Source organism: Blennius ocellaris (genome assembly GCF_963422515.1).
Source record: "Blennius ocellaris genome assembly, chromosome: 18".
Lineage (NCBI taxonomy): Eukaryota > Metazoa > Chordata > Actinopteri > Blenniiformes > Blenniidae > Blennius > Blennius ocellaris.
In genome coordinates this window covers 14,272,968-14,287,392 of record NC_137667.1, presented here as the reverse complement: position 1 = coordinate 14,287,392, position 14,425 = coordinate 14,272,968, and the positions used below count along the sequence as shown (strand labels likewise).

The 14,425-nt window shown below is 41.3% G+C and overlaps 1 protein-coding gene across 3 annotated transcripts in view; it reads right to left on the bottom strand.

Annotated features, from left to right (window-relative positions):
- Window positions 1–14,425, bottom strand: part of stxbp5a (syntaxin binding protein 5a (tomosyn)) — a gene marked incomplete at its 5' end in the record, with an annotated part of 86,576 nt that overhangs the window by 26,049 nt on the left and 46,102 nt on the right. For all 3 annotated transcript variants that reach the window (XM_080513898.1, XM_080513899.1, XM_080513900.1), the window contains 3 exons: window positions 6,419–6,502; window positions 7,401–7,464; window positions 13,994–14,128. In XM_080513898.1, coding sequence (XP_080370024.1) covers window positions 6,419–6,502; window positions 7,401–7,464; window positions 13,994–14,128 — 283 coding nt within the window. The remainder of the gene's footprint in view (window positions 1–6,418; window positions 6,503–7,400; window positions 7,465–13,993; window positions 14,129–14,425) is intronic.

Sequence of the window (14,425 nt, the reverse complement as noted above, 5' to 3'; positions counted from 1 at the left end):
ATGCATGCATGTTGCCTAGTAACCTCAAATGTTCACGTTCAGTAGTTTGTTTTCTCTCTCTTTTTTTTTGTTGCATCTGGTATTCAAATAGCCCCTGGTCAGCCAGTCGCAACAAAAGATATGAGACACACTGCTGAATGTGTCTGCAGATTAAATGAAAACCTCATTCAGTGTTGTGTTCGGTGCTGTCTTTGAATTTTCAAAGGTAAATTAGGAAAATAAAAAAGGGGAGGGATCCTCAAACATAATGTAATATAACAGAATTTACACAGTTATAAAGCTGTCCTATGTCGTTAACGTCTTTATGTTTTAGAAAAAAAACACCACTTAAATTTGAGATGATTTAAAGATTCTTCAAATCCCTTCCTTGGATAGTCTCTCAATAACTAATTTAAAACACTATACTTACAACCATAAGAACATAGTCTGTGATTACCGCTGTAAACACATTTGCTTTGCTTAAAAAAAAAAAAAAAAATCTACAGGAGCTTTGGTGGTATGAATAATGTGTAGCTGACGGAGATAGACAGAGCCCCACAGAGACTGAGCATCATAGGAAGGATGATACTCCACTAATGGATATACTGTGGGATCAGACTCATTAGCGGTGAATAGTTGTGTTAACAGCTTGAATTCTCAACAGGTCTTTGGGGGGAAGAAAACGCTTCCTTCAGGAAACGAGACTGACGTCAGATCAAGTTTGTAAAGACTTTGTTGCATTTGTTTTTAACCCTCTCAGACAAAGAGATGGAGGAGATTTACCGCAAGAGAACACGTGAAAAACAGCGGCGCAACCCGGCAGACACAACAGCGCAGAAAATCTGTGCCACTTTCCTCTTTTTGGTAATAAGCACACTGTCTCTTGTAGAAAATCACCCATCTGGAGGAAGGCTTGAAAAAGAAAAAGTGCTCTTTATACTATCATCACTGATAATACTTATCAGACTTGGAGTCTGAGAATAAACCTATATATTAAAAAAAGAAGTTCTGATACAGCAAAAGAAGCTAATCATTGCAATTCTTGGAAATTATGTAAACCATTGCTTATAGGCAATAGAAAAGCTTTTTTTTTCACCTCAGTGATTTCTATGAGTTGTGTTTGCTTATATGTACGATAACAGTGTTGCAGTTGCACGGGAACTAATCAACCATTTGTTCCTTTGGCCCTTGTGATTCGATGTGGAGAAAGAAAAAAGTAAAAGTCAGAACAATGAGGCAAAGTATAAACGATTCGATGATGAAGCATTACGAGAAATAGGAAAACACTTTCCACAGGTATGAAGTGAAAGAGGCAAATGGAAAACAACAGAAGGCAGCTGATATATGGAAACTGTGGGTCAATTGAAGAGATGACAAATAAAAAAAATATATATATATAAACATATAATCCAGGCATCCAGTGGGGCAGGAGACACACTTTAAGGGATTGCAGACAGAGAGACTCAAATATGGTTGCAGGATGTAACGGTATATCGGGGTCGAGCTCAGACGTGGAGTCAGGCCGGAGTGGATTGAAGCAGGGTCAAAGTGACGCCTGCTCTTACACATGCACTCACAAAACCCACAATCCATGGAAAGACAAAGGGAATGCACTCAGCTCTGTCAGGGCTTGTAAAAACAAATGTTTCACTGCCTCTGTTGTTTATCTGAACTCTGCTGGAACATCCAGAAGCCAGGTTGAGCTCCCTGATATACTGACAGTTGTGTCATTTGGTAACTCTCTGACAAAAGCCAAGTTTCATTATTTTTTTGTTGTTGTTATTGTTTTTTTACTCATAGATGCTGTCTAGTAGACACTGTCCCGTCAGTGATCTGCAACATTTGAGGCTAAAAGAGCCATTTTCATAGTTTCTGTCAAACTTTAAACAACTGAAAAACAAAGCTTTTAAAACTTGTATGTATAATTTTGCTTTATTCGCCAAAACTGTAGCTGTTGCCTTTACTTTATTTAATTGGGATTCGTTTACATTTATTACCTTTTCAGTGCTTTCATCAGAGCTGTTTTATTATCACATGTCAAACATACAGGTAAACACAAATAGCACCATCAATGGCAATAAAAGTAAATAATTAAATCCACTGAAGGAAACCAATTCTACAGTGAAAGGCAGCAGGCGGGTTATGTCGATGCTACTTATAGAATGTTATTTATTTCACATTTGTTTCCACGAGCGGTGAAATAAGAGTTGTTGCTTTTTTTTTTAAAGACTGTCTCTTGTGCACAAAATGTATTAAAGACAAATGTGTTTATTTACACATGATTTTACGAGGGTTGCATGGAACCACTACAGAGGCCCTGAAGACTCCACAGCTCCAGAGTGAGCCTCGACACCACTGTATTGCAATTTATTGGACAAATGACCATATTTGGTCTCTTCCACATATTTCTCTCCTGTTTCCTTTAAACCAACTGCAGTGTGAACAACAATCAGATGTTACCAATAGAAACTGGCTTATCTGTTTTGGAATGTTACGTTGTATCGTTGGGTGGCAGTGCGCAATAGTGTACATAATAAGAAGGTCGTTGTATATTTTACAGGAAACCAGTGACAATCTTTGGGATAAAACTTCTAAATTTAATTCCAAATACGTGTATGAAAACACATCATGAGGGAATGCCTGCTGGAGACTTGGATACCTCAAATTGAGGAGCCTGCACTTTCTCCAGACCGGAATCCCATAGAAAATCTCTAGGATCAGCTGAGTCGCCATTTAGGGGCTCGTAACTCTGCACCGCAGAACATCAATGAAGGCTGGGATGCCATACCTCAGCAGATAGTAAGCCCACTTGTGAACAGCATGAGACGTGATTGTCAAGCTGTGATTGATGCTTAAGGCCACACGTTATTGAGACGTTGGCATTTGTTGTCGTGCGAAACCCTCCACTATTATTGGCTTTTGTTTTAATAAATGGTTTGAGATGACGGAATCACTATTGCATGCTTCAACTTAAATCTTTGACTTTCATCATACAATGTCACAGAAGCATGAACTTCTTACGTTTACCATACATTATTACCTGAAAGCCAATTATCCATAACTATGTATGAGTATGAATGATATTCACACCAATGGATTTCACTCGTCATGAAGGGCAGGAATTTGTGTTTATAAAGACAGACTAAAAAAACACTCACGCAAGAATAATTGACAAAAAACAGGTATTTCAATAAAATGATTAATCATTCACAAATATCCATCACATAGAAATACTAAATTGGCTTCATTATAAAGCACATTTCGCTGCTTCAGGAGTCTCAAAATGCATCATACTGTTCGTCACGTTCGTGGCTGTCATGTGAGCTGCTCGTCCTCCATGGTGAGCAACTTCAATCTCTTGCTCAGCTACACTTCGATACAGAGAGACAGGGAGTTGAACCACAAACCTTTGGGACTCTGAACAGCCCGATATCCAAACTGAGCCACAGTCACCTCAGACTGTGAAATATGCAGATGTGAAATATGCTTGAAGACACGCTTATCCCGAAATGTGAACGCATCACTTCATGGTCTGTTGGCTTACCCTGCTGCTAAAGAGGTGGGGAGAAAAAGCTCCCTTGTTCATTTCTGTTGACAACTTTGATACTTGGCAGCAGGCTTCCAGGCAAAAAGTGTTTCAATGAAAACATGCAGTGGGAAAAAGCGAGCGCAGCGGGAGGACTACAACTGGCAAAGGATTTGATAGCTGTAAAAAAAAAGAAAAATGTATTGTTGGGTATTGTTGGGAAGCTATATACAGTTGTTTTATAAGCGTTCATGATGTCAGGGAATGACAAAAAATTACAACACTGCTGACTGATCCATCAATGGCTTTTAAGTAATGTTGATAGAATAGTTAATGGCAGATATCAAGTAAAATCTCAAATCCACACAACCAATTATGGCAGTGTTTAACCATTAACATGGTGTGAAATTGGGTTTTTCCATTTTAGAAATGGAAAAAAAGACTATATTTTTCCCCTCAGTTTTAGTGTAAAGAATTAAGAGAATATTTTAAAATTGTTAGCATTTAAAGCACTACAGTAAAAGAATTGATTGCAAGAGTATGCTGGCTAACTTCTGTTGCACGAGGTCACGTCACTTCTGCAGCCTTCAGAATGTATTTCACAACCTCACTGGAACAACAGCTTTCACTGCTTTTCAATGTTGTATTGTGTCTGCTTAAGTCAACTTTCCCTTCAGAATCAACTGAAGTATTGATCCATCAATCTATCGCACTAAAATAGAACAACCAGCACTTCATCAACCCAGTCATTTTTACACTCACAAAGATCAGTTTTGGAATATCTGCAGCGATCGATATAATTACGGTACCTCTCGTTTGCTTTGTAGTTAATTCTCATGGTGATATTTATATTCCTCTTCACAACATTAATTCTGGAAAAGTCAAGAGTGCAATTATAAAATAAAGAAGAACAGCAGTGCCCTTGAGAGATGGCCTGAGGCCAAATTAAACTTGAAAAAATAACCGAGTCTGGTAATCACAGGGGTTTCTTTTACTGCGGAGTGACCTTGCAACTCTGCAAAAAAGAGAGAAAACTATAGTCTTGTGTTGTTACACCTTTCTTTAAGTCCTTCAGAGCAAAATCCCAGCGAGCAGAAAGAAGTAACACCGTTCCCCTTCTCCCCTCCCACCGCATCACGTCTCTGGAGAGGTGTATCTGGGAGGGTTTGGAGACGGGAGATGAGCTCCTTTGAGAGATTCAGTACTTGAGACTGTAATACCCAGGAGCAGTGGGAGGATATTAGCTTATCTGCGAGAGGGGGACTGAGCGGCGGCGAGAGACGGAAAGAGTGAGCGGCAGTGAGATGGTGAGGGACACAGAAACTCCCGACATGCCGGACATACAAAGTCCTCGATCTGTTCTGTGACGCTCTCGTTATCTCAAGAGTGCTTACAACATTACAACGCTGCCAACAAGTTGAGCACCGGCCCGAGTGTTCCCATAATCTCATTATCTTAAACAGGCGATTTAGCAGACATCACTGCATGTGTGTGTTTGCGTCCAGAGCCATTCAGTAGGCTTAAGCCTCAATGACAAGTTTATGAATGGGAAGTCCAATTCATAGAAGTACTTAATTCCCACTTGGACTCAAAATCATCAACACTGGGAAAACCAGCCATAAACACAGAGAGTAGAAACAGCTACACTTGTTGTAAATCGGAATATCCAACTATCCCACGGCGAGAACAACTATAAAAGGAACTCAACATACCGATCAATAGCACATAAAAGAAAGCAGTGACAGAGATGTGCAACATACAACTGTTAGTATAAAAAGAAGTAAGTGGCGCCTCATGAGTGAAAGTCATGATTGTACAACAGTGTTTCTAATTGAGACACGGTGTTGGTTTGACATGCCGGGTCTGAAGGGGATCGAAGCAGCTTTGACACTGTGTCTGTATTTTATTGTTGCGTCTTCCGTTATTTATAGACACACACACTATTGCCTCTGGGGGAAGCCAATAAAGCCACACGACTCAATCCTTAAAAAAAAAAAAAAAAAGAGGACCTTTTACAAGCTGCCACTGTTAAAGTTGTAACATGCAAACACATCAATGGTCGCAATAACAAACTCACTCTGGAGACACGATCACATGGCACTCTTCTACATTAATAATGGCTTCGCTGAAAGATGCATTTCACACACTGTTCCTCTTTGTAAGCGGCCCCACTGATGTGAGAGAACATCTATTCTTTCGGTAGAGCGATTATGTTGTAAACTCATTTGAAAGGTAGCGCAATAGCAAAACTGTGCAAAAGATGTCAGCGCTTAAATTGTTCTGATTTCCCTGACATCCCCAGGCATTTTCAGGGGCGTCCCGAGGAGACCCTAATCTAACTCTGCAGCTCCATCACAAACTTTGACTGTGTTTATCATTGAAGTAGATGAGCGGGTTTGATCACGTGTTAAGTTACTGTTAGTTGCAAAATAAACTAAAAGAAAGTTATAGTGGCTGTTTCCAGTGAACACACACACACACACACACACACACACACACACACACACACACACACGCACGCACGCACGCACGCACGCACGCACACCTTACCGAGGTGAGCCAGGAGGGATAGAGAGCTTGTCTTACCCTGTCAGCACTCTTTTTCTGCTATCATCAGGTTTGAAACACAGACAAGGAAAGAAAATCACCCTTGAAAAAGGTGTGTGCATGTACAGTATGTGTGTGTGTGTGATCCTCATACATATGCTGAGACCAAACATTTTTCAATCTATAGTAGAAAAAAAAAAAAAAAATTTTAAAGTTTAACACACATTCACACATGCACAACTGTAGACAGTTCACTTCATGAATATGTGATTTAATTCCTACTCTCCGCATTAAAAGACACTCTGCAGATCAGAAGTCGAACTGAATGCTGCTGGAGAAGAAAAGGAATCGTGCGGATTTGCCTACCTCATCATAAGTGTAGCGATAGTCTGCCTTCTTTGATTTCAGATCCCACAGGACTACGATCCCAGACTCGAATCCAATTATGAGCTGGAGAGGAAGAGCGACAGGCAGTCGGTGAGATAGGCAGGAGAGATGACAGACAGGGGATATAATAGACCCCATGATGGGCAGAAGGAGAAGTAATACAGTTGACATTCACCCACAGCATGAAAAGAAGTCAGGTGTAAGCAGGCTACAGAAAGCTGAGGGAGAAAGCTGCCGACCCTGATTCACAGCAGAGGATAACAGAAAATCAAACAGATGTCTTTTATTCTGAGAAAATATTTATAGAAATATCACCTCTGACTCTCATCTAAAATACTTTCAGTTTTGCATATGCATGCAATGGAAATAGGAATCTGAATCATGTCGACTGCAAGAATATGTTGAATTCAAGCCCTATGTCCTCGACTGTGTGCACACGCAATGAAAAGTTGAGAGGAACACAAACTACAAAAAGTAACAACAAAGAAAAGATGAGCAAAGAGGCACAACCCCACATGCTTAGTTCTGCTGCTCATCCTGCAAATGCATGCTACTCACAAATGTGGCAGTATATGAAATGGAAAGCAGCCTTTCCAGTAGTCTACAGTGTAGTAGTACAACGTAGAAGCATTAAAAAAACCCACAAAAACAACACGCACACATTTTTTTCTTTTATAACTTTGTGAGTTTGAGTATTTCCTAGTGGAAAAGCTTGATATCATAAATATTTTAAATGTATTTTAGGGCATTGATAATGATTGTCCTTTTCAGAGCAAATTTTTCATGGTGCTCAAATTTATGCTTTTTTTCTGTTTTAACAAAACTTCTTGAATTTGTTCCTCCTGCCACCAACTATGCATATACACATGCATATTTTCCCTTTTTGTGAAATTAGCTTGCTTTTGCATCCGTGTGTATGTTTCTGAAAGAAAGATAAAAGAAGATAACTGGTGATCTTTACCTTTCCCTCATCCATAGGATTATCACTTATGTGGACAACTGGTCCAGGGTGAGCCTTAGAGGACCTAACGAAGGAGAAAGACAGAGACAAACAAGGAGTGTTTTTTTTTTTTTTCCTCTTTAAGCCATCAACACACAAGCCAAACACCGCATAAGATCATGACGTGATGTCCACAGTGAAGAGATTTAAGACAAGTGTTTGAACCTGCAGAAGGAGTCCTGCCGGGAGGACGGAGCTGCCAATCACTCCAAGGCTCTAAAAGGCTGCTCACAAATTTAAGCCCACTGAAGGTAGTGATGGATGGCTCCGCGAGGACAGGCAGCCCCCAGTGGCAATGTGTGCCAGGGTGTGTTGGTGTGCGCGTCCATTTGCATGTCAGAGGAGAAGACGGCACAAAATGCTCGACTGCCCCCCCCCCCCCCCCCCTCCATCTCTCCCCCTCCTGTCTGCGCTTTACCCTCCAGACAGCCTTATGTCAAACCTCCTCTCTGTGTGCCACGTGGCTGCAGAATTTACCGAACCTGCCATGCCTTGAAGAGATGATGTGGACTGAGCAATGCCAGGGAAGGTCACAGCTGAAAAAGAGTGACTGTTAAGAGCCTGAAACGTAACCCTGGTGCTGTGGAGCAAGGTCAGGGATCCCTGACAAGGAGAAGAAGGCAAACAAGCAACCAAATGTAAGTAATGCAAAAACCGGGTGAGGCAAAGTCCTCGCTTTCACACGGACTGGATTTTTATTCATCCTTTAATCTGACAGAAAAGGGCAGGGCACGCTGCTGCTAATGTGAACCTATGAAAAGTGCCACATGCTTCAATGAGAACATGTTTGGGGTGAAAATCAATTAGCAAGGGATAACTGTTGTTCATTTTGGCTCTGCATATTCATAATATATCTGTGATTATGAGCAAAGGGTAGAATAAGGGATAGATACACAAATTAGTGAGTGTGTGTGTGTGTGTGTGTGTGTGTGTGTGTGTGTGTGTGTGTGTGTGTGTGTGTGTGTGTGTGTGTGTGTGTGTGTGTGTGCGCGCACGTGTGTTTGTGTGTTTGTGTGCATGTGTAGTTAGTGGGCAGGCAGTCAGTCAGTCGTCTCTATATTTAGCCTGTTAGTGCTGGAGCCTTATTACCTAAGCTGTGCTGCAGCCGGAGCTGTTGATTTATCTAATCCCCCCCTTCACTGTCTGTCTCTCAGCTAACAGCCAGCCACACTATAGCCCACACATTTGCATGTCAGCACAATTAAGACACATCTCAAACATTTGCCATATCCATAAAAAAAAACAACCAAATAAAACAACACCACCATAACAAACAATTACTTCCACCTTGTATTACAAAAATCAACTCCTTTGTTGGACCCTCCTTATGTCCCCCATGAGACTTCTTGCATTGTATGTGTATTGCTCTCTGCATTACCCCGACTCAGTAAGAATTTGCTTCCTTAGAACCTTTTGCTGTAAAATAAACATATTTGCAGAGCCCACAAATACACACTCAGGTTCGGAGATAAAGGAATCGCCATGGCAACAGTGGATGGCCACAGGAGCACAGACCCAAAAAGCATCGATACTGGTGGTGGTCACCGCTGAGTGACTGTTAACATGCACTGTGAAAATATGCTTATTGTGCACAATTGTGCACACGTTTCTATGCATATTTCTTGTTTAGATGTGTTTGTGTGATCATAGTGTAATTTGAATAAACAATAAGTTATACTATCTTTTGTTTCTTTATTGCAATGGCAAGAACTGATATCGATTGCTTCAATTATGTTAGAAGCAAATGTGTACAAGTAGAATCTACCTCTAAATAAACACTCCGTCTGTCTGTCTGTCGGCCTAAGTGCCGATGCACCTGCCTCTCCTCGTTCATATAGACACAAAATCATGATTCAAACTCAAAAATAAAAGGAATGCAGTCTGAATCTTTGTGTAAAAATAAAATCATCTATGTTTATTCAGCTTCCGCTTCACCTGTTCGAGGGGTTGGCTGTGTACATAATAGATGCACACACATCTGCAACGTGGAGTCCTGAACATCTGGTGTCATCGTGGGTGACAATCTCGGAGGAAGCAGAGGTGCAGTCACCATGACCAACATGGCTATGAACAGCCTGCCTGCAGCCCGCCCATACTGTATGTGGCCTCACGTCACCTCAACAAACTGTTTACTTGAGTGTTTGAGATTATTTTGAACATGTATGATTCTCCATAAAGACTGCTATACGTGTTTAGCGTGTTTTGCAGTCAATTATAATTTACATGGTAATCCAGGCCTCCTGTGTCAGCTTACACTTTAAAAAAACGGTTCTTAAAAGTGTACCGGTAATACATGACTATATTATAACCAGTGACGGGCAAGAACACCAACTATCTCTTCATCATAGCTGAGAGTTACTCTCTCTCTCCTATGTATGTATTAACATGCCAGTACTAGAGATCGACACAGAGGAGCCTGAAAAGCAGTAATCAAGAAGAGAGGAGGTTGTACCTGTCTGTCCAAAGAACCCATCAGTAGCAGACTACACCACAAATGTTTTGGATTTCTAAGTACAGAAAAAAAGCTCTGTATACATGTTTAGTTGCATTAATGACTACCCTGCTTAGCTATGCTATAATCCCCAATGTCTTTGGGATAGAACTTTTAAAATAGTTTAGAAAAAAAAGTTTAGTTTTACATTAGCAATTGCTCTGCCATTTTTATACAAAAACCACAGAATTACATGGCAAACTACTTGACACAGTTCTTCAACAGACATGTGAGGGCCCATAGCCACGTTAGAGTGATGGCTTCGAGAGCTTATAGTCGTAAATCTTACAACTTTCCAGACCAATATCTGTGTCTTTTCTTCATCACTAACAGCATAAATGAAACTGTTGTCAACCAAATTTAGGAAGGAAAAAGCTCTTCTTCTTGAAAATAAGACATAAAAGTGAGTTTATGATGGCATGTCATTTGACTAAAGGTGCTTTCACTGCAGGCTACTGTGTGCATTTGGTGACCAACAGAAATCTGATGCATTCCACTTATTGTGGTTCCCATTCACACCGATTTTCTTTCCCTTTCTGGTCCAAACACCACACCAACTGGTGGAGCCTCATGTTTCAGTGACGACTGAGCATGACAACATGGTGAGTGCCATGTTTCCATGAATACAGAGCATTGCAACACATTGAGCTCAATAATTAGAACTTAACAAAAACAACAGAGTTACATTAGTTTTCAGTGGGACTGGTCACCTCCTTCAATGATAAAGGTGGAAAATTACAATGAAGCGTGGCTGCGGTTGGAGAAAAGAACTATGTTGATGCACTGCTGTTATCAGCAGAAGCCTTTTTTCACACATTTTGGAGTACGCAAAGCAATCGGCGTGCACCATTGTGCCGTTGCTTTCACAGTACACTCGTACTGCACCGCAGTGCGACAGGAGTCTCACCGAGATCACCTCTTCAGGCTGGTCTCAGTGTGGCTGCGAGTTTTGTGATCGCACCTCCCCAAAGTCAGTCCCAAAACTCAACTAGGTCGGCATAAAAACAGCTGATGTGAAATCACATTAAACGTTGCTGGCAAGTGTCCATATTGTCGAAAGTTTATCGGCTATTTTATGTTATCGGGCACATTGAACGCTTTGAGGCAATATAGTCAACATACTTATGTTGATGTCATAGGAACAAAATGTAAGGGCAGCACTTGGGCTTTACAGAAGTGTTCCATTCACATAGTGCTGCAGTGCTCTGCCAGCACTTTTCAGGTAAAAAAAAAAAAGGAAAAAAAGGTGAACGGGGCTCTTTTGTTAGTGACATTTAGAATTGACTTTTAAAGATCGCTAACCTCCTTACCATCATGTTTTGCGTATGTGTGCTGAACTATGTAATGTGTTCTTCCTCTATGTATAAGTTACAAGGAGCTGGAGTTTATCCTGACCAGGCCACCAGTACAATATGGGATCAAACCAGACACACTTCAGTTTTTGTCAAACAATCATTGTTTATGTATTTTAGGCAGTTTGAATGAACAAGAACTCCCAAAGATTGTAATCTGAAGGTTCAGAGAGAAAAGGGCAGTATACAATGCCAACACCTGAATGTTGGAGTGCGGTAATCCTTTCCTTGAGTACAGTGGTACTAGCTGCAGACCACACATGCAAGTATGCAAGGAGCAGGGATATTGAAATTCAAGCAAGTATTTACAATAGCTTTAGGGTCCAGGAATGGAGGGAGAAGGAGAACATAAATGTGGAGCGAACAAGAGACGCCTGGGGTCAACATGTCCACGTGAACTATGTGTCATCGTGAGCTGTTAACATTTGCCCCTCCTGTCTCACGTCTGATTGCCTCGCCAAAGCCATGTGACCATGTAGTGGAATCAAATTAGCCACACACATAGAAGCACACAAAACTCAGCCAAATACATGCATACATCTACATCCTTGCTCATAGTGCAGAGTGCATACATGCAGAAACATTGTGCATCATGTCAACAAACAGACTCACATGTGGCCTGGGTGCACTGGCCCTCATGCCTGTAGCGCTGACTGAACTATGGTGCCATGCAGTTGGTCTAAGATATGTGTTTATCTAATAGGCCAGTACAGTTTCCAGTACAGTCGCCTGGGAACAGAGGTGTGTGAGTCACAGAAGCACATAGAGCACTGGGCCACACCGAGCCCGGGGCCACTGGCACAGCAACAGCAGCCTGTTTCCAAATAGCAGGGCCCGAGGGACTACGACCTCACTATGATCCCAGCCTCATGACAAGGGTTGCGATAGGTCAGAGGTGTGCTAGGCATGGCTTGAAACCAATAAAGTATGTCAATTACAGATTTTCTAACCCCAAATGTCTTTTCTTATTGAACAAAAATACTTAAAATCAATTCAAAATGTAATCAGTATTATTAAAAACAAATTCAGATTATATATATTTTAGTTGTGGCTGTAGGTCAAGCTCCAACAGAAGCTTTTGAGTGTGACCAGAAACCCTGCACACATCACAGCTGGCACAAAGGAGAGCCACAACAAGAGAATCACCTCTCTGATCTGCGTCCAAGTAAAACCACACACATTCACACAAACACATAGATAAGCAGACCCACTGCAGGTGGAACAAATGAGAGAGAACTGACTCCTGGTACTTCTGCCACCGAAAAACGGTGTACTTTAACTAAATGTGGGCAGCCACAGTTTGGACAGCAGGACCTACATATTAAAGTTTTATGGCCAAAAAGAAAAAGCCATAGAAAACTGGATATATGATGGTAACTGAGCAGAATGTATTTTAGGGGTGAAGTGAAGATCTAGACACTTTTGGTCAGTTTATGTTGGATTGGTATGGCCACTGCACAGAAAAATATTTTGACTAAACCTGTGGAGTTATCATTGTAAAACTAAGAGAGGTTGATTTAGGAGAGGAAGCATGTGTACAAAATAAAACTCATAAAAGATGAGCGTTTCTGCATTCATTTAACTGTGTTTGTGCTTTTTTTAGCCTTGAGATTTCAAGTTGCAACGAGGCATAAAAAAATAACAATAAGGTGATGTTCAGTTGTTAAGAAATGTTTGGGCAGGCACATATTATGTTTGGGTACTTTCCAAAACCAATGTAAAATTAAAACAAAATAGATGCTAAATTATGGATTGGTCTACAGAAAATATGCCCTTTAAGTGGCACTCTATGGAAATCATTATAGAAAATTCAAATAAAACGTTGGGGTGAAGGAGTGTGTTAAAACGAGTTAGGAAATGAGGAGTGTCCTTTATTTGAAAGATCTCATACTTATATTCTTATCTAATCCATATCTTATCATTATCTCTCTATATCGCTCTCTTTTGCCCTTCTGCCTTTAATTGGAAACCTTTTCCATCTCCGTCTCAATTCTGATTCATCTGCATGACTCCCGTCTTCTGCTATTCCCTCTGTTACCTGCATTTATCCCTCTGCCACCACTCCATCCCTCCCCTCCCTCACTCTTCATCTCTGCATGTCCTTTCCCCCGGGCAAAAAGCCTGTCTCATCCATCCTGTTCCTCTCCCCTCTGTCATACACTCTCCCTCCGTCTCTCCTCTTCTCTCTCCCACCACACTCACTCTCGCCTCTTCCTCCCTGCAGCCTTGTCGACGAGACGTCTGTGTGTACCATACACTGATCTCGGCAGACACCTGTTCCACCCCCCCCCCCCCCCCCCCACACACACACACACACACACACACACACACACACACACACAAGGGGATGAGAGGGAAAGCGTGAAGCAAAACGCTCCAGTGAATAATTTAAGTCTGTACAGCAGGGAACCAAAATGGAGCCTGTCAAGCTGACAGATCCATTCAAACAGCGAAGAGACAGGTTGCTCAGTACCTGGAATCTGATACTGCGCCTGGAACTGACTTGACTAATGACTCTTCTTTAACGCACACGCAAAGTACAATAATCTCTTGTAAAGTAATCACACAGGAGACCCTAAGACAAGTAAAAAAAACAACAACAAAAAAAACAAAACAATGCTATCTTCAGTATCAGTATTTGACAAATTTAGAAGTCTCTCTTTCTAGGACAAAATGTTGGAGGGCAAAAAAAAAAAAAAAAGTCCACTCACAGTTCAATGGCTTTGTTCCACATGATGACGTAGCCTGAGAGCATGAAGGACTCCACGTTGACAAGGTGGATGTTCCCTCGTTCTGTGCCGATGTACAACCATTTACTCTGGAAGGGCAGGTGGCAGAAAGTTATTCTGTGGAAAGAGAGAGAAGACGATTCTGAAAAGTCGTCATGAGGAGCAGAGCATGAAAAAGAGGAGGACTGAAAGGTGGACGACCTGGGAAGAAAGACAGATATTCACAAGACAGAATGCTCTTGAAAATGGCTCAATGTCTCAGAAAACAAATTGTGCAAAATTTTGCCAGGATTATTTGCCATTCCGCCAGGTCGAAGCAGTCAAGATGAGAGCGGAAAACCCTCCCAAAAAAGATTCTTGAATCATTCAATCAGCTCCTTTTCTCAACACCCACAGGATACATGAGGGCAAGGA